This window comes from Amblyraja radiata, chromosome 11 (assembly GCF_010909765.2).
Source record: "Amblyraja radiata isolate CabotCenter1 chromosome 11, sAmbRad1.1.pri, whole genome shotgun sequence".
Taxonomy (NCBI): domain Eukaryota; kingdom Metazoa; phylum Chordata; class Chondrichthyes; order Rajiformes; family Rajidae; genus Amblyraja; species Amblyraja radiata.
In genome coordinates, this window is record NC_045966.1 from 41,754,958 (window position 1) to 41,782,081 (window position 27,124).

Here is a 27,124-nt window from a genome sequence, read left to right on the forward strand (position 1 = left end):
AACATCAGGTCACGGGAATTTATCCGCCTCATGTCCCTTCAGTCTACCCAATTTTATTTCTCGCCTCATGCAACTTCAGTTCCTCTGTCTCCCTAGATCCTTTGTCCTCTAGTACATCTGGCAGAATTTTTTGTGTCTTCCTTAGTGAAGGCAGAACCAAAGTACGTGTTCAATTCGTCTGCCATTTCCTTGTACCCCATAATAATTTCACCTGTTTCTGCCATCAAGGGACCCTCATTTGTCTTTACTAATTTTTTCTCTTAACAAACATAAATAAGCTTTTATTATCCTTCTTTATATTATTGGCCAGCTTACCCTCGTACTGCAGCTTTTCACCCCGTATTGCCCTTTTTGTTATCTTCTGATGTCCTTTGAACGTTTTCCAATCCTCTGGCTTCCCGCTACTCTTTGCCATGTTATGCACCTTTTCCTTTAGATCTATTCCATCTTTCACTTCCCTTGACAGCCACGGTTGCCTCTTACTCCCCTTAGAATCGTTCTTCCTCTTTGGAATGAAATGATCCTGCATCTTCTGGATTATACCAGGAAATTCCTACCATTGCTATTCCACCGTCATTCCTGCCAGGATCCTTTTCCAGTCGACCTTGGCCAGCTCCTCTCTCATGCCTTCATAGTCCCCTTTGTTCAACTGAAACATTGACACCTCTGATTTAACTTTCTCCCTCTCAAATTGCAGATTAAAACTTATCTCTCTCTCTCCTAACGGTCAATTTACCTTGAGTTCTCTTCTTAAATCTGGTTCATTAGACAATACAAAATCCAGAATTGCCTTCTCATTGGTCGGTTCCAGTAAAGGCTGCTCTCAGAATCCATCTCGGAGGCACTCTACTGACTCAATTTCTTGGGGTCCAAAACCAACCTGATTTTCGCAATCTACCTGCATATTGAAATCTCCCATAACCACAGTGGCATTACCTTTGTTAAATGCCAATTTTAACTCCTGCTGCAACTTGTACCCTATATCCAGGCTACTGTGTGGGGGCCTGTAGATAACTCTCATTAGTGTCTTCTTACCTTTACAATTCCTCAATACTATCCACAGCGACTCTACATTGTCAATCCCTATGTCACCCCTTGCAAGGAACTGAATTTCATCCCTCACCAACAGAGCTACCCCACCTCCTCTGCCCACCTGCCTGTCCTTTCTATAGGACGCATAACCCTGAATATTCAGTTCCCTGTCCCATTAATTAATCCATTACTCACCTCTCCCATCGATTCCTATTTCACTTGGTCATACTGTCCTATCCTTTCGTGAGTCTTCTGTCCCATTAATTATGCTGTATTTCTTAACTTTTCTTATACTCTCTTTCCCTTGAACTCCATCCTTGTATGTCACCGCCCCCCCCCCCCCCCCCCCCCCCCCCCCTCCCATGTTGTTTAAACCCACCCGTGTACCAGTGGCAAACCTGCTTGCCAGAATGCTGGTCCCCCGCCTGCTAAAGTGCAAGCCGTCCCTTTTGTACAATTCGCCGTTACCCCAAAACAGATCCCAGTGGTCTAAGAATCTAGATCCCTGCCCCCTGCACCAGCTCCTCAGCCACACATTCAGATCCCCTATCTCCCTGTTCACCAGCACGAGGAACTGGAAGCAAACCGGAGATAACCGCCCTGGAAGTCCTGCTTTTCAGCATTTTTCCGAGCTCTCTAAGGTCACACTTCAGAATCCCTTTCCTCTTGTTCCCGACGTCATTTGTGCCGATATACATTACCACTTCCGGCTGCTCACCTTCAACCTTGAGGATGCCCTGCAATCGGTCCGTGACGTCCTGGATCCTAGCACCAGGGAGGTACAGACTGGGAGAAACCCGTGCCTGTACCTCTCACTATGGAATCCCCTACTACCACGGCTCTGCCTGACGTCTGTTTCTTCGGCTTTGCTTCAGCGCCACGTTTTGACACAGCCGCTCATTCTGGCAGTGATGCTCATGGGTCGCCCCCCCACTATTTTCGCTACTGTACGGGGTGATTGCTGGTCGGCGCAGACTCCGTGGGCCGAAGGGCCTGTTGCCGCGCTGCATCTCTAAAGTCTAAAAGGATGTAGTCTAAAGACCAAAGCGGGCCGGAGTGATATGTGTAGGAAAGAACTGCAAATGCTGGTTTCAATGGAAGGTAGACACAAAATGCTGGAATAACTCACCCTACAGGAAGGGTCTCGACCTGAAACGTCACCAGCTGGCTTCTCTCCAGAGTTGTTGCCTGTCCCGCTGAATTACTCTAGCATTCTGTGCCTACCGGAGTGATGCGTATCTGGGTGATATTATAGGGAGGGTTTGATCAGACAAAAGTTCCGCTGGATGCTAACCTCTGCAGCCGTCGAATGCAGACCATCAGGCCCTGGGGATTTATTCGCATCAGTCTACCCAACATCATTTCCTGTCTAGTGTGAATTTCCTTCAGTTCCTCCGTCACCCTAGACCCGCTGGCCACTAGTATATCACGGAAATTGTTTGTGTCCTCCTTAGTGACGACGGATCCAAAGTACCTATTCAACTCGTCTGCCATTTCCTTGCTCCCCATAATAAATTCACCCTTTTGAGTCTTCAAGGGTCCAACTTTGGTCTTAACTATTGTTTTCCTCTTCACATACCTAAAGAAGCATTTACTATCCTCCTTTATATTCTTGGCTAGCTTACCTTCGTACCTCATCTTATCTCCACGTATTGCCCTTTTAGTTATCTCTTAAAAGGTTGCTCAATCCTCTGGTTTCCCGCTCATCTTTCCTATGTTATACTTCTTCTTCTTTATTTTTATACTGTCCCTGACTTCCCTTGTCAGCCACGCCCCCCCCCCCCCCCCCCCCCCCCCCCCCCCCCCCCCCCCCACTCCCCTCTTACTCCCCTTAGAATCTTTCTTCCTCTTTGGGATGAACTGATCCTGCACCTTCTGTATTGTTCCCAGAAAAACCTGTCATTGTTGCTCCACCGTCATCCCCGCTAGGGTATCTTTCCAGTCAACTTTGGCCAGCTCACCCCCTCATGGCTCCATAGTCCCCTTTGTTCAACTGCAATACTGACACCTCCGATTTGCCCTTAGATTGAAACTGATCATATTATGATCACTTCCTCCTAATGGCTCCTTTACCCCGAGTTCCCTTATCAAATCCGGTTCATTACATAACACTAAATCCGGAATTGCCTTCTCCCTGGTAGACTCCAGTACATGCTGTTCTAAGAATCCATCACGGAGAACGCAAAGGCTCTCCGGGCTAACCAGTCTTCTCTGTCGCGTTGCTTTCACATCTGCCTTTCATTTAATGATTTATGTGGCATCTATCATCAGTGATGTTGGCAAGGTGGCGATTAGCCAAATTCATCGGAGAACTTTCAGAGATGATCAAAAAGTAAACATCCCAATAATGAACCGACATTGTTAACACGTTGCAATGTAAATGAAACAATGGGACCCATAACAGTGTTTCACAGCAAACATCAGGAAGAAACTAACATATAAAGTAGTCACTGTAATGGATAAGGTGATTACCTGTGTAAATTTAATGTGCCGTTTTTCTCTCAGATGGTGAGGAGGCTGATCAGCAATTATTGCTTGGTGGATTACCAAAACAAAGTAACTTCATCTGTACAATAAGCAATAACTTTCATCGAACATTACAGTATTTAAAACCATTTATAAATCTCAGTTTAAAAAAAATCAGTTTGCACTCTGTAGATTGCATAGAAGAACGTTAGAAACAGCACTGCCGTTGGAAAAACCGGAAATCACCATCAGAAAACTTTGGATTTTCAGTTTCATTACATTTGGTTGGCGTTTTGGAAGCTCATTATAATGGCAAATATTTCAAATGCCATTTGATTATATTCTAAAACATTCTTACTCTCGTAAAAAGGTGCAAACACAACATTATTTGAAATATTTGTAATTTTATGTAGAATGTAATAAATTATCAAGCACAGTAAGAACAGATTCTAATAGAGATAATTGGAGTTTAGTTTAATTTATTATCGTCACGTGTACCAAGATACAGTGAATAGCTTTTGTTGCGTGCTATCCTGTAAAAGAAAACACTATACATGATTAAAATCAAGCCGTCCACAAAGGATGAAAGGGTACAACATTTAGTGCAAGATAAAGTCCGATTAAATATAGTTCATAGATCCAATGGGGTAGCTGGGAGGTCATGACTGCACTCTAGCTGGTGAGTGCACCATTCAGTTGCTTGATAACAGTTGGGAAGAAATGTTTCTGAATCGCAGGTATGCGTTTTCTAACTATCTGCCTCTTGCCTGATGGGAGAGGAGAGCACCGGGGTGAGACTGGTATATATGATCAGCATCAAATTTGTGATTGGTTATTGCTTTTTCTTTACTAGTTCAAATACGTTGGGTCGAGGGCACATGGATGTAACGAAACGGCGGAACATCTTTTTGAATGAAAGGTGATGAATTGCACCTTGATTGTTCAAATCGCTTTTTTTCATACGAAACTGGCATAAAATTATGTAATACAGACCTCCTTAATTGAAAATCTGCAAGATTATAGAAAACTATACCTCTCCGTGGACAATTGCACCCTAATTTTATCTGGAGTTAAATCATTGAGCTTAGTGTGTTTGCTGCTCCCTATAATTTTATTTTATTTTATCTCTTTGGTTTGTTTTGCATGCGGCATCGCCAACAAAAATTATCCAGCAAATTCGATATCAGATTATTATTGATAAGGGTTTCATTCGGCTGAAAGTTCCCAAATATTGAACTAAGGCTATTTATGTTGTGTAGCTTTAAATATAGTTGTTCTGTCCGACCTTGAAGCACTACAGATTTAAGAAGTGAAGGGAATTCTGATTGGCGGAAGACCAGTCTGCCTGCGTTGACCAATCAGAATCTGAAATGAAACTGGTGATCCGGAGGGCCCCTTCCACTACCCAGCCACCATCTCGTCGTCAGAAGGGTGGGCGAAGTCGGATAGCGCGCAGCTCCGTTGCTTTGCAGCACGAACCCTACCGCAATCGTGGAGACTTTTAGAGAAAGAAAGACAATTTAAATAATCCGACTGGTTCGCAAAATGGAAAGGTACATTGTACCCCGTGATTTTTCGAGTTTTAAATACGGGAATCAAAAGCACTGCGGAAAAGATAATGTATTGTGTAGTCTTATGCTGAAACAATAAGAATATTTTGCGCTTGAAATGAGGTATACAATACATATTTTGCTGAAATACCAACTGTTATGCTTCGTGTTTTCTCCGTGGGATCTGTGTTCTGCTCAGATTCGATATTCTATTCCCGAAGAATTGCAACTGGGAGCGTTTGTCGATAATATCGCTGCCGATTTGGGTTTAGATGTACAGCAGCTGGCAGCTCGCGGTATACGAGTTGCATCCGGATCGACTAAGCAGTATGTAGCTGTAAATTAGTGGGACGACAGATAGCACAATGGGCTAAGCGTTCGGCTGGCAACCGGAAGGTAGCCGGTTCGAATCCCGCTTGGAGTGCATACTGTCGTTGTGTCCTTGGGCAAGACACTTCACCCACCTTTGCCTGTGTGTGAATGTGTGTGAGTGATTGGTGGTGGTCGGAGGGGCCGTAGGCGCAGATTGGCAGCCACGCTTCCGTCAGTCTGCCCCAGGGCAGCTGTGGCTACAGAAGTAGCTTACCACCACCGCGTGTGACTGAGGAGTGAATGAATAATGCGATGTAAAGCGCCTTGAGTATTAGAAAGGCGCTATATAAATCCCATCCATTATTATTATTATTAAATTTACAGAATGGCAATTTACTAGTGAATGCGCAGATCGACAGAGAAGAGCTTTGTGGACCGATCTTCCACTGCGTTTTATCGCTGGATTTGGTGCTGGAAAACCCATTAATCCTGTATCAGGTGGAGGTGGAGATTGTCGACATAAATGACAATGCCCCCACTTTCCAGAAGAACCACATACGCCTGGAAATATCTGAGATTTGCGCTACCGGAACTCGTTTTACTCTCGACTCCGCGCACGATCCGGACATTGGGACCAATTCTTTGCGAACATATCAGCTCCTTCACAACGAATATTTTTCTCTTGATGTACAAATGCGCAGTGGTAAATGAATGTTGCCAGTGCTGGTGTTGCAAAGTCCACTGGATAGAGAAGTTGTATCAAAACACAAACTGACTGTAATAGCGAAGGACGGTGGTACTCCCGTGCAATCGGGCACTGTTCAGGTGATAGTAACTGTGAAAGACGTCAATGATAATGCACCTGTTTTCCCTCAATCAGTGTATAGAGTTACTTTGCTGGAATCTGCTCCCCCGGGAACTTTGATTATCACGTTAAACGCCACCGACTTGGACGATGGTCCCAATGGAGAGATAACTTACTCCTTCAGTAGCCATAGTTCTAATATAGTGCGTGAAGTATTCGAAGTGAATTCCAAAACTGGTGAAATCAGAGTTAGAGGTGTTTTGGATTACGAAGAAAACAGTGTATTTGAGATTAATGTGCAGGCAGTTGACATGGGTTCTGGAGCAATACCCGAGCACTGTGATGTTTTGGTGAACATTATCGATGTGAATGATAACCCACCCGAGGTTGCGTTAAGATCGCTTTCAAGTCATATTCCTGAAGATGCCCCGCTTGAGACAATAGTGGCGTTATTCACCGCAGCCGATAACGATTCAGGACAAAATGGACAGGTACAATGTCACATTTCAGATCAACTGCCTTTTAAACTAGATTCATCCAAGAACAAATACTATAAATTGTTGACTAATCATGTACTGGATCGTGAAAAAACCTCCAGGTATGATATTATTACCATATGCACGGATGCAGGCAACCCTTCGCTCACCGAGAGGGCAATGCGTGTAGAAGTGTCTGATATAAACGACAACGCCCCACGATTTACGCGGCCGGTGTATACTGCACGGATTAAGATGACCAATATAATTGGGGCTTCCATGTTCTCGATTACAGCCTTTGATCCAGATGTGGGACAGAACGCTCGATTACATTTTTCTCTCGCACCCACTCACTTCCAGAGCACCCCCCTATCGGCGTTTGTCTCTATTAATTCACAAAGTGGAGAAATATTTGCTTAGAGGTCTTTTGAGTACGAACAAATAAATTACTTTCATGTTAAGGTTCACGTTCGTGATTCGGGTGTACCACCACTCAGCAGTAACGTGTCAGTGCACGTCATTATCGTTGATCAGAATGATAACGCCCCTGTGATCGTGAATCCTTTACCTGAATATGGCTCCACAGCAACAGAATCGACATCCCGCTATGCAGAACCAGGATACTAGGTTCTAAAGCTTTCGGCCACCGATGCGGACGCAGGAGAGAACGCCCATCTCTCCTATCATATTTTGCAAGCTACCAGCCCTAGTATTTTTACTATTTCAACACACACTGGTGAAATGTGGACTATCCGATCAATTGTAAGAACGGATGCATCGAAACAAAGGCTGAATATTGCCGTAACTGACAACGGAATTACATCACTCTCAGCCAGCCTGGTGCTATTATTGAATGTAGTAGACAGTCATAGGGAAACGTTCTCCAGTGTCACCAGCTTGTCTCACCACACTGGGCTCACTCCTGATTTGACCCTTTCCTTAGTAATCGCCTTGGGGATAATCTCTGCAATTTTCCTGGTGGTTTTAATTATCCTTGCTTCCATACTTCACAAGGATAGGAGCGGGTTGAGAGACCAGCATTGTTTCCCTGGTGTCTGCTGCTGTTTAGAAACAAGGCATTCTTTGAATGGAATTAAGGCCAGCAGAAGCCTTCAGATACCACCGAACTATGTTGAGGTATTTGGCGGTGATCCACCTTCCCAGAGTTTCCGATACGAATCATGTTCAACATTGCAGTCGGCGAAGAGAGACTTCATCACCGCGAACACCTGCAAGTCATCCTCCGGTAACAATCGGGTCCAGAATGGGCACATTGGGAATGAAAACACAAGAGTAATCAATACTGATAATTACAGTAAAGCTGTAACCGAGGTGAGGGCTTTCTAAACAAAGGGTGGACTCTAAAACTGAAAAAAAAAGACAGGAAATGCTAGAGATAGTGAACTCGGCAAGCTGATATATGGGGACAGAAAAACAATTAACGTTTCTGGTCAATGTGTTCCTTTGGGATTAACGTAAATGCAATACCACACCCCATTCCTCGACCTGAAACTTTTAATTTCTCTTCCCATAGATGTTGCTAACCTGATGAGTATTCCCAGCATAGCCTGTTCCTATTTTAAATTTGCTGCATCTGCAGTTGCGTTTTTTCTTCCAAAGGGGAAACTCTTTTTGTTGGCGAGTGATTGCGCGTTAGCATATATATTGTGGAAATACCGAGTTTCAGTTGCCTGCAAGTTTCTGTTTGTTACCGCTGTGTATGCGTAATGTTTTATACTAATCTCTGGGGGAGCATGCTGCTTCTTCTGTACACATTAACAAGTGGTCGCGTGACATCAACGAAATGTTGATAGTGGCAGCTGAAGCTGTTGCCTGATGCAGACCCGTCCCCCTCCCCCCGTGTGACTTGATTGAGATGATTCTCGTCTCCAAATCACTTCGTTTAACTTTAAGTGTCGCTATTTGCAAAATTGCGGGCTACATGTGTTTTAGTACTGAGAATATTTAGCTCTGTAATTTGTAAATGTACAGGATAAATTTCTCCCGTGTCAAGGTTAATATTTTGTCCCCCTTTCTGCAAAGAATTTCTGCAAACAGTTTCTGCAAACAGTTTCTGCAAACAGATCTCTAGTGTCATTATAGCACTGTTCTTTGCAGAGTCAGAGAGTTTTTCTCTGAGAGTGCAGACAGCACCCGTGGTCGGGATAGAACCCGGCTGCATTCGCTGTAAGGCAGCAACTCTACCGCTGCGCCACCGTGATCATTGAAACGAGTAATTGAGCAGCAATTGCCTGTTCATCGCTGCTCAGCTTGAGTTTTGGCAAGACCACCACACTCAACATTGTGTCTTGGTCCACACTTGGGCAAGGGGATTGAGGTGCAGAGGCAAGAGTGACTGACCTTCACACCAAGGTATCGTCTAATTCAATGTGGCATCGAGGACTCGTCAAGAGAATAACGCTCCAATGGGTGTATGAAGAATAATGATCTTGTAGCTTCTACAGGTCAATGCTCCCAGCCCCAGGGGTTCATGGGGTCGAGTGGTTTTACCATTAGTGTCCCCATTAGTGATCTCCATAATAGTTGGTGTCACCATTGACCAGATTATCCATTGCCTTAACTGTTCCATGGCGGCAATGTGTACCATCCACAAAATGCACTGTAGTTAGTGCTGGGACTAGCAACAAGGATAGGAGACATCCTTCAAGAAAGAGTTAGATTTAGCTCTTGGGCCTAACGGAATCAAGGGATATGGGGAAAAAGCAGGAACGGGGTACTGATTCTGGATGATCAGCCATGATCATATTGAATGGCGGTGCTGGCTCGAATGGCCTCCTCCTGTACATATTGTCTATGTTTCTATGTTTCTCATCAAACCTCAAGAAGTAATTTATAGGTTGCCGTATGCGGCCGCGAATGGTCCAGGATTATTTAATGGTCTTAGAATAGCCCAAGTTGTAAAATGGTCGCCAATCTTTACGCATTATTTTGTTTGGCTTCCTGATGATCCAAGAGTAAGGTCATAAGGAATAGTAGAATTAGGCCATTCGGACCATCAAGTCTACTCCGCCATTCAATCATGGCTGATCTATCTCTCCCTCCCAACCCCATTCTCCTGCCTTTTCCCCATAACCTCTGACACCTGTACTAATCAAGACTCTATCTATCTCTGCCTTAAAAATATCCACTGACTTGGCCCCCACAGCCTTCTGTGGCAAAGAATTCCACAGATTCACCACCCTCTGACTAGAATTTTCTCCTCGTGTCCTTCTAAAAGAACGTTCTTTAATTCTGAGGCTATGACCTCTATTCCCAGACTCTCCCGCTAGTGGAAACATCTTCTCCACATCCACTCCATCCAAGCCTTTCACTATTCTGTATCTTTCAATGAGGTTCCCCCTCATTCTTCTAAATTCCAGCGAGTACAGTCTCAGTGCCGACAAACGCGCATTACAGGTTAACCCACTCATTCCTGGGAGCATTCTTGAAAATCTCCTCTGGACCCTCTCGAGAGCCAGCACACCTTTCATCAGATGTTGTGCCCAAAATGGCTCACAATATTCCAAATGCAGCCTCAACAGCGCCTTATAGAGCCTCAAAATCAGGTCCCTGTTTTTGTATATAAGCCCTCTTGAAATAAATGGTAGCATTGACTGCTTTCTTTACTACCGATTCGACTTGCAGCGTAACATTTTGAGAATCCTGCACCAGCACTCCCAAGTCCCTTTGCACCTCCGATTTCTGGATTCTCAGCCCATTTCGAAAATAGTCTACACTATTATTCCTACTACCAAAATGCATGACTCCACATTGCTACACTATATCCCATCTGCCACTTCTCTGTCCACTCCCCCAACCTGTCCAAGTCCTTCTGCATAGTCCCTGCTATCTGTACACTAACTGCCCCTCCACCCATTTTAGCATCATCTGCAAACGTTGCCACAAAGCCTTCAATCATCTCGTCCTAATCATTAATATATAATATGATGAGTAGCGGCCCCAGCACGGACCCCTGCGGAACTCCACTAGTCACTCGCAGCCAATGGAAAAAAAAGCCCCCTTTATTGCCACTATTTGTCTTCTGCAAACCAGCCAACCTGCTATCCATGCTAGTATCTGCCCTTTGATACCGTGGGCTCTCATCTTCCTAAGCAGCCTAACGAGTGGCACCTTATCAAATGTTTTCTGAAAATCTAAGTAAACAACATCTACTCACTCTCCTTTGTCTGTCCTCCGATTTATTTCTTCAAAGAATTCCAGCAAATCTGTCAAGCACGACCTCCCCTTCACAAAGCCATGCTGACTTCGGCTTATTTTATCGTAAACTTCTAAGTACTCCATAACCTCATCCTTTATAATGCACTCTAAAGTCTTACCAACCACCGAAGTCAATCTAACCGGCCTATAGTTCCCACTAATTTGCCTTGCTCCCTTTTTGTGCAGTGGGGTAATATTGGCAATTTTACAATCATCTGGGCCCACTCCTGACTCCAGTGATTCCTGAAATATCACCATCAATGTCTCTATAATCTCTAAAGCCAGCTCTTTCAGAACCCTAGGGTGCAGGCCATCCGGCCCAGGTGACTTATGCCCGTTCAGCCATTTCAGCTTCCCAAGCTCCTTCTCCCCAGTAATAGGCACTCCACTAACTACCATCCCCTGATTCTTGAATTTCAGGCACGTTGCTGGTGTCTTCCAATAAACAATAGGTGCAGGAATAGGCCAGCACCGCCATTCGAGCCAGCACCGCCATTCAATGCGATCATGGCTGATCATCCCCAATCAGTACCCCGTTCCTGCCTTCTCTCCATTTCACCTGACTGTGAAGATTGATGCAATAATGTTATTTAATTTCTTTATTCCCCATTATCACTTCTCCTGCATCACTCTCCAGCGGTCCAACGTCCCCTCTTGCCTCTTTCTTGTTCATTATATTGTATAACAGAAGAAACTCTTGCTATCCTTTGTTATATTATTGGCTAAATTACCTTCGTGTTTCATCTTTTCTCCCCGTATTGTCTTTTTTAGTTACCATCTGTTGTTCTTTAAAAGCTTCCCAGTTCTGTGGCTTATCACTGATCTTTGTTATGTCATACGTCTTCTCTTTTAGTTTTATACTGTCCTTGACTTCCCTTGTCAACCACATTCTCCCCTCAGAATCTTTCTTCCTCTTTGGAATGAAAAGATCCAGCATCTTCTGGATTATGCCCAGAAATTCCTGCCGTTACTGTTCCACCGTCATCCCTGCTAGGGTCCCTTTCCAGTCAACTTTGGCCAGCTGCTCACTCATGCATCTGTAATAACCTTTGCCCAGTTGCAATACCGACACATCCGATATCACCTTCTCCCTCTCAAATTGCAGATGGAAACGTATTATATTGTGGTCGATACCTCCTAATAGTTCCTTTACGTCGAGTTCCCTGATCAAATCCGGTTCATTACATAACACAAAATCCAAATGTGCCTTTTCCCTGGTGGGCTCCACTTCAAGCTAGTAAGGGGGAATTGTACAAACGGGACGGATTGCATCTTAACAGGTGGGGGACCAGCATTCTGGCAGGCAGATTTGCCACTGCTACACGGGTGGTTTTAAACTGAATAACGGGGGTGGGGTGTCAAATGGGATAGTCGAGGATAGAGTTAAAGGGAAAGAGAGTAAAGGGATGGTTAATGACCCAAGAATTAACGGGAAAGGAAGCTCACAAGGGGATTGGAGCGTATGACCAAGTGTAATAGTGATCGATGTGAAAGGTGAGATACGTAAGGAATTAAAAGTATTGCATATGACTGCGCGAAGTATAAGAAGTAAAGTAGATGAGCTTGAGGCTCAGTTAGAGGTTGGTAGATATGACAATGTGGGGATTACTGAGACGTGGCTGCAGGAGGATCGGGCCTGGGAACTTAATATTCAGGGTTATACATCCTATAGAAAGAACAGGCAGATGGGCAGAGGAGGGGGGGGGGGTAGCTCTGTTGGCGAGGGATGGAATTCAGTCCCTTGTGAGGGAAGACATAGGGACTGACGAGGTAGAGTCACTAAAGGCAAGAATACACAAATTAGTGTTATCTACAGACCCCCAAATAGTAGCCCGGATGTAGGGTGTACGTTGCAGCAGGAGTTAAAACTGGCATGTAACAAAGGTAATGCCACTATGGCGATGGGGGATTTCAATACGCAGGTAGACTGAGAAAATCAGGTTGTTTCAGGACCCCAAGAAAGAGAGTTTGTAGAATGGTTCTGAGATGGATTCTTAGAGCAGCTTGTTATGGAGCCGACCAGAGAAAAGGCAATTCTGGATTTAGTGTTGTCTAATGAACCAGATATGATAAGAGAACTCGAGGTAAAGGAGCCGCTTGGAGATAGTGATCATAATATGATTAGTTTTAATCTGCAATTTGAGAAGGGGAATGTTAAATCGGAAGTGTCAGAGATGCAGTTGAACAAAGGGAACTATGAAGGCATGAGAGGGGAGCTGGCCAAGGTAGACTGGAAAGGGATCCTAGCAGGAATGATGGAGGAACAGCAATGGCAGGAATTTCTGGGCATTATCCGGAAGACGCAGGATCATTTCATTCCCAAACAGGAAGAAAGATTCTAAGGGGAGTAGGAGGCAACCGTGGCTGACAAGAGAAATTAGGGATAGAATAAAACTAAAAGAAGAGATGTATAACAGAGCAAAGAGTAGCCGGAAGCCAGATGATTGGGAAACTTTCAACAGAAGGAAACAAAACGGGCAATACGGGCTGAAAAGATGAAGTATGAAGGGAAGCTGGCCGGGAATATAAAGAAGGACAGTAAACGTTTCTTTAGATATTTTAAGGGAAAAAGAGTAGCACAGTCAAATGTGGGTCCCTTGAAGGCAGACACGAGTGAAATTATTATGGGCAACAAGGAAATAGCAGAAGAGTTGAATAGGTACTTCGGACCTGTCTTCACTAAGGAAGACGCAAACAATCTCCCATATGTACCGGAGGACAGAGGATCTAAGGGGATAGAGGAACTGAAAGAAAATTTCATTAGGCGAGAAATAGTATCGGGTAGGCTAATGGGACTGAAGGATGCTAAATTCCCTGGGCCTGATGGTCTGCATCCCAGGGTCCTCAGGGAGGTGGCTCTAGAAATAGTGGACGCATTGGTGATCATTTTCCAATGTTCAATAGATTCAGGATCAGTTCCTGTGGATTGGAGGATAGCTAATGTTATCCCACTTTTCAAGAAAGGAGCGAGAGAGAAAACGGGAAATTACAGACCAGTTCGCCTGACTTCGGTGGTGGGAAAGATGCTGGAGTCAATTATTAAAGAGGTAATAATGGTGCACTTGGATAGCAGTAAAATGATTACTCCAAGTCAACATGGATTTGTGAAAGGGAAATCATGCTTGACTAATCTTTTGGAATTTTTTGAGGATGTGACAATTAAAATGGATGAAGGGGTGCCAGTGGATGTAGTGTATCTATACTTTCAGAAAGCATTTGATAAGGTCCCGCACGGGAGACTGGTGACTAAAATTAGAGCACATGGTATTGGGGGCAGGGTGTTGACATGGATAGAAAATTGGTTGGTAGACCGGAAGCAAAGAGTAGGAGTGAACGGGTCCTTTTCAGAATGGCAGGCAGTGGCGAGTGGAGTACCGCAAGGCTCGATGTTGGGGGCCGCAACTGTTTACCATAGATATTAATGAGTTGGAAGAGGGAATCAGGAGCAACACTAGCAAGTTTGCGGATGATACAAAGCTGGGTGGCAATGTGAGCTGTGAAGAGGTTGTTAGGAGGTTGCAGGGTGACCTGGACAGGTTCAGTGAGTGGGCAGATGCGTGGCAGATGCAGTATAATATAGATAAATGTGAGGTTATCCACTTTGGCGGCAAAACCAAGGGGGCAGATTATTATCTCAATGGGGTTAGGTTAGGTAAGGGGGATGTGCAGCGAGACCTGGGTGTCCTTGTACACCGGTCACTGAAAGTTGGCTTACAGGTACAGCAAGCAGTGAAGAAAGCTAATGGAATGTTAGCCTTCATAACAAGAGGATTTCAGTATAGGAGTAAAGAGTAGCCTGCAATTGTATGGGGCTCTGGTGAGACCACATCTGGAGTATTGTGTACAGTTTTGGTCTCCTAATTTGAGGAAAGACATCCCTGCGATTGAGGCAGTGCAGCGTAGGTTCACGAGATTGATCCCTGGGATGGCGGAACTGTCATATGAGGTAAGATTGAAAAGACTAGGCTTGTATTCAATGGAGTTTAGAAGGATGAGGTGGGATCTTATAGAAACACATAAAATTCTAAAAGGACTGGACAAGCTGGATGCAGGAAACATTTTCCCAATGTTGGTCGAGTCCAGAACCAGGGGGCCACAGTCTTAGAATAAAGGGGAGGTCATTTAAGACTGAGGTGAGAAAAAACTTTTTCACCCAGAGAGTTGTGAATTTATGGAATTCCCTGCCACAGAGGGCAGTGGAGGCCAAATCACTGGATGGATTTAAGAGAGTTAGATGGAGCTCTAGGGGCTAGTGGAGTCAAGGGATATGGGGAGAAGGCAGGCACGGGTTACTGATAGGGGATGATCAGCCATGATCGCAATTAATGGCGGTGCTGGCTCGAAGGGCCGGATGGCCTCCTCCTACACCTATTTTCTATGTTTCTATGTCTATGTTTCTAAGCTACTTTAAGAATCCATCTCAGAGGCACTCTGCAAATTTGCTTTCTTGGGGTCCAGTACCAACGTGATTTTCACAGTCTACCTGCATATTGAAATCTCCTATGACCACCGTAGCATTGCCTTTAATAATGGAGGTGCGAAGTGTTATCCTAGCAGTTAAATCAATTTCATATTCATATTCAATACGAATAGTCTCACAACAGATCTTGCGTTAGTTATCAACTGTTTTGCGCCTCAAATTAACCTCTTTATCTCGATTCGTTCATCAAATGTTGATGTAGTTGCCTTGGGCAAGATTTTCAATCCGTCGTAATTTCCCTCGAAAACAGGCTGTGAGCTTCTGATAACGGAACATCACATTTCCGTTCTGGGTACTCCTGAGGGAGTGCTTAGTCAATGATTATGAAAATATTGTGAATTGTTATCAGGTTAGCTAGGATGTGAGTAGATGGGATGTTTAGGGATCACGGTACTCGTATGCCTACTGCTCCCAACATTCCTACAGCAGAGACCGGGAGATGTTGTAGACTTTTTACGAAAAAGCCATTGAATCGTGAAGATCTCTCCTGTATGATGTCATTACAACGTCCACAGGTGCTGAAAGGCCTTCACGCGCATTAAACAACATTCGATTAAATGTTTCGGATAAGGAGCCACCGTTTACGCAGTCTGTATGCATGACAACAGCCACTGATAACAATGTTATTGAAGCATCTATATTCTCCTTGAATGCTTCTGATCCAGAAATATGACAGAATAGAAGAGTGATATATTTCATTCTGAAATTCTGGGGTCATCAATCTCCTCTTGCGTATCCATTCATTCTCATATTTGTGTCATTATTTCCCCTTACCTTTTGATAAGGAACAACTGGGAGAGAGGGGGGGGGGGGGGGGGGGGGGGGGTGAGGGGGTGGAGTCGGATTCCTCTTCAGCTGAAGGATTCCGGAGTCCTACGGCACTCCATCAATGAGCAAAACGCAAAGAGCTGGAGGAGGTCAGGTAGCATCGGTTGAATGAATCTCCCACCCTGACACTTCTTCAGACTGAACAAGAGTCGCTAGTCGAAATGTCTTCTGTCCATTCCCTCCACATGTGTTGTCTGACCCTCTGGATACCTCCAACATTTTGTTTTTATTTCAAGATCCCAGTATCTGCATTTACTGCGGCTCCATTTCACTGCCCTCACTGTCATATAGAGAATATGGTTGCCTCCTAACAGAGTTTGAAAGTAATGGTAAAAAATAACAGATTCCTTTTCCTTCCTTCCATTATCATGTATTATCTGTGACGGTGACGGGGATGAATGTAAAATATTCTCCAGTGATACTAGTTTTCTTCTCTGATTGTCCTGGTTTCACTGCTGAATTGAGCTCTTCATTCGTGGACTTGGAGACCACATCTATAAAATGTATTTTAATTTTCATTTCCTCGGTGTTACGATTCAGGAAAATAGGAAAATTAGGAGAAGATGGCAATGTTCCCGTGGTTCTCCGCTGTTGGTTTGATAGCTGGCATTCTTTCAGATGAATTCAAAATGCCAGCGGACGCTTTTAGATAACTCGGGACTATGATCAGGTATTGGGAGTTGCTCCCCTTTCTCAGAGTTTTCCCTATGAGTTATGTTCAACGCTGCAGTCGACGAGGACACGATGCCGTGTTCCAAAGTTTGCAGATACTCCACAGGCATGAATATAGTCTCGAACGAGCGTATCCGAAAGGTAAACAACTGACATGATGAATTCTATGACATGCCGTTCCGAACCGAGCAGTGAAGAGAAGCTATCGTAAGTAAGGAAGAACATCGGATTGGGCTTGAATTCAGATCGAACTGTTTTAGGGAATCGAAAATGGCTTGGTACAGAATTGGGACCTTTCTGCACCAGTGTCATTTTCCTGCGTTTATTTTTTCTTTCTCGTTTATGTGCTATGAAAACTCCTGCAACTAGTTTTATTGATGATTAAAGTTTAAAACAGAACGGTTTAAACAGGGATCAACCAATGTTTTTGTATTACACTATAATATGTTAGCTATTTCTGAACATGCGTTATAATCTTGGCATTCAATTTGTAGTAGTCTGGTATATGAACCAGGGCAGATTTCAACCACCTCTCTTTATGAAGAGTGCGCAAAAAAATATCTACCATGACACATTGGAGAAACCTATTGTTCAAACAGCTGAACTCCTTCAGGCCGTGTGGGTGGACGGAGAAAGCGCGCGTTTTTATTAGTTTGCAGAGTGCAATGGTCTCAATGTTTATTATCCAAGAGAGTGAAGTGGGTGGCACGGTGGCGCAACGGTAGTGTTCAGTAGCCTAACGGTTGTTTGCAGAAGTTGTTTCCGAACCTGTACGGTACAGTTTTCAGACTGCTATAACCTTTTCCCGGTGGCAGGAGTGAAATGAGAGTGGAGCGGGCCCTTGATGATGCTGGCTACCTTTCTGAGGCAGTACCTCCTATAGATCTCTTACATTTAAAAAAAATCTACCGTCAGATCATTATTGCACTGCTGGTAGGTGCTAGTGGTGCACAATTTCGCTGCAGCATTTCCATAATTTGCAACACAATGATATTCCCGAAGTATTTTCTCTTCTGAAAATGCTTGGGGTACTCCCGATGCTGACGCGAAACGCGCCACGAAATACAATCTATATTTTCTTCATAGTAATGTGTTTGATGCCTGTGATAGGTAACTATGATTGAGCTCCACGGTTTAATCCTTTTATATTTTGGGAAGAGCTTTGTGCGCACACCTAACCACCAAACAAACGCGACCAGCAGAAATTAATTCTCGTTTATTTGGTTATCTGCTGAATGTTCATTTATCACCTTTATTCATTGTTGAGTTGTTTCACTAATGTCCATAAGTTGTAGGAGCAGAATGAGGCCATTTGGCCCAAATGGTCTACTCCACCATTCAATCATAGTTAATCGATCTTACCCTCTCAATCCCATACTCCCCATAATAATTGTCACCCATACTAATAAAGAACCTGTCAACCTCCAACTTAAAATATAAGTTGACCAGGCCTCCACAGCCTACTGTGGCAATGAATTTCGCAGAATCACCACCATCTGACAAAACCAATTCGACCTCATTTCCTTTCTAAACGTACGTCCTTATATTCTGAGGCTATGGCTTCTGGTCTTGGACTCTCCCACTAGTGGAAACATCCTCACCACGTCCACTCTGTCCAGGCCTTTCACTGTTCGTTCACTCTATCCAGGCCTTTCGTTATTCGATGAAACTATCTCTCTACTTCTATCCCTATTTGCAAGGCATCTCAAACTGAAATGTTTTCCCATCGAAAACATGCCGTTGAATTTATCGTGTATCCTTAATTGCTATTGAGATGTCAATAATGAACCACATTCTTTAATTACTGTTATCAATATAATGGCCAGTACCGCCATGTATTTGATTTAGGATTTTAACAGTGATTGTTGTAATGGTTATTTCAAGTGATAATAGTTTGTCTGGAAGAATTTTGGAAATTAGTACCCACTTTTGCATTCATTACCATGGTTCGCTTAGATACAGAGATTTCGAAGATTTTTAAGCAGTTATATATAGTCGTTGCAATACATTCTGGGAGGAAGGGTGAATATTTTAGACTTTTCATGAAGTCCTTCAAAAGTCGAAAGCATCATCTTGGATGTTGCCATCTTTTTTTAACGCCGTGAAGTTGCATGTTAAGCAGATGCGATATTACTCCATCACGAAAACGAGCAGTAATGTATTGGATTAGAAAAGCCAATGACGAATCTATGCCTGGTACAAGTCCACATTGTGGCAAATCATTCCATGTTTTAAGTCTGAAGAAGGGTCTCGACCCGAAACGTCACTCATTCCTTCGCTTCATAGATGCTGCCTCACCCGCTGAGTTTCTCCTGCTTTTTGTCTACCTTCCAAGTTTTAACAGGTACGTTCTGTTAAGTTAAGAGATACAGCGCGTAAACAGGCCCTTTCGGGCCTCCGGGTCCGCGCTGACTAGCGATCTCCGAACATTAACACTATCCTATGCCCACTAGGGACAACTTTATATTTACCAAGTACTAGAAGGAAACCGAAGATCTCGGAGAAAGCCCTCGCAGGTCACGGGGAGGACGAACAAACTCCGTACAGGTGGCACCCATATAGTCGGGATCGAACCCGGGTCTCCGGCGCCGTATTCGCTGTAAGGTAGCAAGTCTACCGCTGCGCCACCGTGCCGCCCCAAAGTTCTTGATCAAAAAATGAATGCGATTTTAGTCACGTGGCATGATTAAAATCAAGCGTAGAATGGATAGCATTATATTGTTGGTGCTGGTGAATACCCAATTGCTTCAATCCTTGATTGGCATTTCTCACTGCATACTTGAAAGCAATGCGGGCCTGGGGGTGCTCCAGTCCATGTGACAAATACTGTCGGTATGTGGTATGTTATGCTGTTGGGGGGGCAAATATCCACATTTCTATCCTTATGATAAAGCTTTGATGAGATATCTGAATAGGAGTTGCCAGGGCTGGCATGAGATCTGAGACCTCACTAATTTTGAAAGGAATATCAGTTGGGCACAGAATCAAACTAATGAGTTAATTTTACTTCGATATTAGTTTTTATGGCTGTCCCGGCTGTTTGCAGAGAGTTTCTCACTTTTTGAAGATTTAATTTAAACCATACATCTTTTCAATTGCTTTTCATGCTGCCCGGTGCAAGGAGCATTTAAAATATTTAAACGATTCTTGCAACATTGAGACCTGAGAAATGTGGGAGTAAGGCGTTTGACTCCTTCAAAGGTTTCAGTTGGGTTTCTTGATGGGCAGCATCCGAGAACTATTAATAAAACCTTTTGGTATCTGGACCCACAAAATACAGGCATGGAGACCACTACTGGCAGATTCGAGTAACGGGCTTGACCAACCTTGTTTGAATAATTTCAGGATGTACTCGCCAATTATTCCTCCTCAAAATAGTTCAGATTGCACTTGCCTTCGTTTCCCAACGCACTTGTTGTAGCTGATGGGATCCAAAATATAAAATGATACATGTTCTCAATAAACTCCATGTAACCTTCAGTTCTGTGTTTGTAAGTTACCATTAAAGATGATTTCAACGTGAGAACACACTCACTTGATTTCAACGCATGACTTTGATATCTGCGGCAAACATTGCAGGTTGGACAGCGAAGATATGGCCGTAAATTAACAGAAACAAGCAACTAAGCGCCATTTTGTGCGATCTCGTCCATGAAACGGCACGGTGGCGCAGGGGTGGAGTTTCTGCCTTATGGGGCTTTTTCACAGGGCGAGTTGACGCAAGATGTCACCAGAGTGAAGTGGTCGTGGTCCAGCACGAGTTTCGCACGATATAACGGGGGGTAGATAAAGAGTTCCCACGGTACACGGCATTTCTGTTATTTGTGCGAGTGACTAATCTTGAATGAACATCGTGAACTGTAGTGTTGTTAATCACGTGGCACAAATGATGTTACTTTGTTTTCACACACTATATTGAGTTTTTTCACACACTATATTCCTCCCTTGGTTGAATTGGCTCATTTGGAGACATGCCTATACTAACTATGTGCATCGAGAACGCTTGCGTGAAGGCAGAAGGGTGAGATTAATTAAAAAGAGAATTAAGAGGAAGTCTCACTGGGTGAAGCCCATCTTTCAACGGAGACCTCAATTTGGACAATATGATCAGCTGCTTAATGTGCTGTGCGAAGAGGATAAAAGTGCATTCACAAACTTTGTCAGAATTTCACCCGAGCTCTTTAATGAGCTGAAGAATAATCTGTTTTTTTTAGACAAATGTTGTTTGGTGTGATGCACCTTCTCTCAATATGTGCAAGAAGTCGTCTTTTTATTTTGTCAAATAGGAATAAAGACTTTGTCTCACATTGACCGTGATGGTTGTCTTATTTTATTATCTACTGAGATGTGAAACTTTCAAACGTTTAACCAGTCAGTAGACAGACAATAAATAGTAACAATCGAGCCATAAATGGTGTATACATGATGAAGGGAACAACGCTGTGTGCAAGATAATGTTTAAAATCATGCGAGGAATCGATCGGGTAGATGCACAATCTCTTGCCCAGAGTAGGCGAATCGAGGACCAGATTACATAGGTTTAAGGTGAAGGGGAAATGATTTAATATGGATCTGATTAAATACTGTCAGTAATAAACCCGATCAAAAACAACATCAGGACGTCTATTAAACACCAGAGATCCCAGTAAACACCCAGCCGAGACTTATTACAGGTCTAGTGGAAAGACACAAAGCGCTGGAGCAACTCAGCGGGTCAGCCAGCATCGCTAGACAACATGGATAGATGATGTTTCGGGTCGGGACTCTTCTTCAGCGCTGAGTTACTCCCGCATATTGTGTCTTTCCAATGCAGATTAGCGTCTGCGATTCTTTGCTCCTGCATTACGGGGTCTATCTCGATTCCCGATAAAGTCTAAAACCCATCCTCCAGAGTTCTCAGCCCAGGGCGCCCATAAACAAGCCCTTAGCTCCACACTGGGGACAGAGGCTGAGAGGTGTACAAAACCATGAGACGAACAGGCAGGGAAATAGACAGAGTCCAGGGTAATATATGTCCTTTGGCCACAGAGGGGATTCGAGGACCAGAGGGCATAGGTTCAAGGTGAGGGGGGAAGATCTAATAGGAATCTGAGTGAGGGGTAACATTTTCGCACAAAGGGTGGTGGGTGTATGGAACAAGCTGCCAGAGGAAGTAGTTGAGGCTGGGTCCATCCATACATTTAAGAAACATTTAGACAGGTACATGGATAAGACAGGTTGGGAGGGATATGGACCAGACGCAAGCAGATGGGACTAGTTTCGATGGGACATTTTGGCCGATATGGGCAAGTTGAGCCGAAGGGCAGGTTTCCACACTGTAACTCGATAACGTCAGTGAGTATACGATCTAAGATAGCCCGAGGGTCTCGAATGAGTTAGGTAATAGTTCAGGAATGGTATGTGGTTGGTGTTAGGATGGTTCAGTTACATAAGTGCTCAAATGTAGGCACCGTTTTCTCAGTGGAAGCTCCGAGACTGCAGCGGGCGATTGTCGTGTTGGCTGGGACTCCTGTTATCCATGCAGTGGATTGACCTCAGTCTGAAGAAGGCTCTCGACCCGAAACGCCACCAGTTCCTTCTCTCCAGAGTTGCTGCCTGTCCGGCTGAGTTGCTCCAAGCAACTGGCGTCTATCTTCAAAGGACTGACCACCGGGCTGGATGTGGGGGTTGGCGTGTTGCGTTTCACAGACCGAACTGTCCAATTAATGGTAACAGATGGGCACTGAGGGAAGTCCCCCCCCCCCCTCTCTGTTTATCTGCCCTTTCTTTAACTTTTGTGCCTCTATGCAAGTATCTCGCGAGCCATCCCAGACTGCCCATTTCTGCTCCCCCTCGTCTTTAATAACTACATTTCCCTAACAATTACTATCTTTGTTAGTTATAGGAGCAAAATTAGGCCATTCGGTCCATTAAGTCCACTCCGCCATTCAATCGCGGCTGATCTATCTCTCCCTCTCAACCACATTCTCTTGTCTTCTCCCCATAACCTCCTGACAGCCGCACTAATCAGGAATGTATCTATCTCTGCCCCTATTCTTCACCCTTTTGACAGTAGTTTTGTTTTATTGGAGACGCGGGAGACAGCGGATGCTGGAATACTGAACAAAACACGAAATGCTGGAGGAACTCGGTGCATTTGTGTTTAAGAAGGAACTGCAGATGCTGGAAAATCGAAGGTACACAATAATGCTGGAGAAACTCAGCGGGTGCAGCAGCATCTATGGAGCGAAGGAAGTAGGCAACGTTGCCTATTTCCTTCGTTCCATAGATGCTGCTGCACCCGCTGAGTTTCTCCCGCTGAGGTTGGGCAGGCGAGGATTATGTTACTTGGAGTGCAGGAGGCTGAAGGGTGATCTAATGGAGGTGTATAACCGAGGGGAAATGCACAGACTTTTACTCAGGGTCGGGGCATCAAAAAGTAGAGAACACGGGTTTAAGGTGAGAGGGCAAGATTTAATAGAAAGCTGAGGAGCAGCTTCTTTACACAGAGGGTAGTAGGCAACGTTGCCTATTTCCTTCGTTCCATAGATGCTGCTGCACCCGCTGAGTTTCTCCAGCATTTGTGTGTGTGGGTGGGAGTAGGGGGGAGGGGGTGGGGGGGGGAGAGAGATAAGGCAGCCTGAAGAAAGGGTCGCCTGTCCATTTCCCTCCGTAGCTGCTGCCTGGCCCGCGGAGTTCCTACAGTCTTAGAAACTGCTTTAGACAAAAAGAGACACAAACTGCTGGAGTAAAATAGCTCAGCAAGTGAGGTACCTGAAAACTCAAAAATGAAAAAGAATGAAAATGTGATTATTTCACCTCCCTTCAACTATTTTGTGTTTCAGCATGAGAGGGATTATAACATTAGAAACATTCATCTTGTAGTGATGTGTTAATGAAGAATTGCAGACATCAATCTGATAGTAAAAAATATATTTATTTAACAATGAGGTAAAACAAGCACTGGCAATCAAACTGCTCAGTTACTCACCGTTCGCAGGAGTTCCCACGGTACCCGCAAGAGTTATTACGGATATCGCACGGATATCGCACTGGCCACTTGTTCATACAATGTTGCAATGCTCAACCACAAGTGTACAAGTCACTCTTGGAGAAATTCAAACTTTCTTGAATTTACTCCCGGGTGACCAAGTTACACGATTACCTGCCGTTAGCGCCACGATGGTCCACGGTGGTCCACGAATGCCGTACTGTTATCGCACGAGGTTCCCACGATGTTAAACTCTGGTTCACTCTTGCGTCAAGTCGCCCCGTGAAAAAGCCACTTTACAGCGCCAGAGATCCGGGTTCGATCTGTGCTGTCTGTACGAAGTTTGTACATTCTCCCTGTAACCGCGTGGGTTTGTACAATCTCCCTGTAACCATTCCAGATTCCCCCCACATTCCAAAGACGCACTGGTCTCTAGGTTAATTGGCTCTTTTAAAATTGGTTTTTAAACTTGTAAAACAAAAATACCCAGTGTTCAGGATAATGCTATGGTATAGGGTGATCGCTGCTCGGCGCGGACTCGATGGGCGGAAGAGCCTGTATACGCTGCATCTCTAAAATCGAAATTCTAAATCCACTGACTGAGGCAGGAGTACATATTGTGAACTTTGTGGTGGTAATTGTATATCATAACCTGAAATGTAATAGGTGGAAATTAATAGTTTAGCAATAATGGAAATTACAGTTGAAATTCGTGATCAAGCAAGCATCCGTGTCATTAGCGGAGACACCGATATTATAATGTGATATTGGAATGTGAAAGTTTGTGACAAGTTCTTTCAATCAAAGAGCCGTAGAAGCTTTCCCTTTCCGCGGAAACTGCGCAGTTAACTGACAATTTCCAGAATGTAATGCTTTTATTTCATAATTCTAATATCAAGTTTTTACAATAGTTTATTAATTAATGGTAAAACGCCAACATGAAGCACAGTTCGAAAATTAAGTACATCTCAATAAAACCGTTCTTTGGTGCATCATGGTTCATGAACGCATAACCCGCTTTCCTAGAATGACACTCAACAGACAATGTGATTCTGAAATCAGAAAAGAATAATCATTGGAGTACGAATAATCGATTCACTTTGAATATAGACACAAAATGCTGGAGTAACTCAGCGGGTCAGGCAGCATCTCTGAAGAAAATGAATATGTGCCGTTTCAGATCGAGACCCTTCATCAGATTTATTTTGTCGAGCTCATTGTGGCTGTCTTTTTCTGTTTATTTTCTCGTCATAAATAGTTTCTTCACACTTCATCTTTAACATATTAGTTTAACTGGTCTCCAAGACCACAAATTGACCGACCATTAATCAGAGAACACAAAAACATCCGCAATGCTGAAATACATTTTAACTGATGACCAGTAAATATATGTTCCTGCGCTTTTAAGTAGTTCTTGCTTTAAGAAACGAGCAAAGCCCTCATTGGTCGAATATCAATGAGGTTCTGCACCAATCGGGAGCTGAGGTTTGATTAGTGATCTGGACAGCCCTCTTCCCGACACGGCCGCCATCTCGTAAAATACGACACAATGAAGACCCGATAGCGAGCAGCTCCGTGGGATTTTTACAGGAATACTCCAGCAACTGGGGACAAAATGCGAGTGTTGGAATGAAATAAATCGAGAGATTCGCAAAAGGTACGAGTATATTCTTTATCCCGTGGTTCTTGCTAATACGAAATGAATGTTAAAGGAACAATGGAAAAATCACCCAGCGCCTGAAACCATTGGAATGACTTCTACCGGCAATGAGATATCAAATACAGTGGTTGCTAAAATGCCAATTGTTATGCTGGATGTTCTTTCCGTGGGATATTGTGTCGAGTCAGATTCGTTATTCTATACCTGAAGAACTGCAGCAAGGAGCCTTTGTTGGGAAAATCGCAGCCGATTTAGGTTTAGATGTACAGCAGCTGGCGGTTCGCAGTTTGCGGGTAGCGCCCAATCTGAAGAAGTGCTATTTCGACGTAAATTTGGAGAATGGTATTTTATTTGTGAAGGAAATTATCGACAGAGAACTGCTTTGTGGGTCGAACCTCGACTGTCGTTTGCCCTTGGATGTTGTGCTTGAAAATCCCTTGAGTCTGTACCCAGTGGAAGTGGAGATTGTCGATGTAAATGACAATGCTCCCGTTTTCCCCCAAAGCAATTTTCGGCTTGAAATTTGGGAGTCTGCGACACCGGGAATGCGATTTCCTCTTGAAACCGCACAGGACGAAGATATTGGCACTAACTCCTTGCAAAGTTACCAGCTACAACCGAATGAGTATTTTACTCTCGACGAACAAAAGCGCAGCGGGAAGGGAATGCGGCCCGTGTTGTTGTTAGAAAAGTCCTTGGACAGAGAAATGGTGCCAACCCACAATCTGACGCTAACAGCCAAGGACGGAGGCTTGCCCCCTAGATCGGGTACGGTTCAGATTGTGGTCATAGTAAAGGATACAAACGACAATGCGCCTGTTTTCTCACAGCCGGTTTACAGAGTCAGCCTTTTGGAAAATGCGCCGAAAGGGACCCTGATTATCAGATTAAACGCCACTGACCTGGACGACGGTACCAATGGTGAGGTGATGTACTCTTTCAATAGCCATATTTCAGTTACAGCCCGGAAACGTTTTGATTTGAACCCCCAGACTGGTGAAATCAGACTGAAGGGAAACTTAGATTATGAAGACAGCAGTGCATTTGAGATTAACATACAAGCAATAGACAAGGGTTCAGGCGCAATACCCGGGTACTGCGACGTCGTTGTTGAAATTGTCGATGTGAATGATAACGCGCCGGAAGTGATGTTACGATCTTCTTCAAGTATAATTACCGAGAACTCTCCACTTGGCACTGTTGTGGCACTGTTCAGTGCAGGAGACAGAGATTCGGGGCCAAATGGTCAGGTACAGTGTCATATTTCCAATCAGCTGCCCTTTAAGTTAGATTCCACCATAAATAACTATTACAGAATTCTTACACAGCGTTTGCTGGATCGAGAAAGTACCCCCAAGTATGATATTACTATAACATGCATGGATGCCGGAAGGCCCGCACTCACTTCCAGGAAAACCATCAGGGTAGAGGTTACAGATATAAACGACAATGCACCAAGATTTTCTCGCCCAATATACACAGCAAATGTTCTGGAAAACAATGTTATTGGGGCTTCTATATTTTCCGTGACGGCCTTCGATTCAGACGTAGGAGAAAACGCACGACTGAATTTTTCTATCCTGGAGTCACATGTTCAGAATTCTTCAATAATTTATTATGTCTCAATCAATGCAGCGAATGGTGTCATATATGCT

General features: G+C 44.1%; 1 protein-coding gene across 2 annotated transcripts in view; it reads left to right on the forward strand.

The window, feature by feature from the left end:
• Nucleotides 1–27,124, forward strand: part of LOC116978589 (protocadherin beta-15-like) — a 216,984-nt gene that overhangs the window by 4,209 nt on the left and 185,651 nt on the right. The window contains exon 1 of one of the 2 annotated variants that reach the window (XM_033029826.1): nucleotides 25,359–27,124. This exon is cut by the window's right edge and continues 912 nt beyond it. The exons of the other annotated variant lie outside the window; for it this stretch is intronic. Coding sequence (XP_032885717.1) covers nucleotides 25,577–27,124 — 1,548 coding nt within the window. The 5' untranslated portion in view covers nucleotides 25,359–25,576. Of the gene's footprint in view, nucleotides 1–25,358 lie in introns of those variants that run through there. 2 annotated transcript variants of the gene reach the window in all.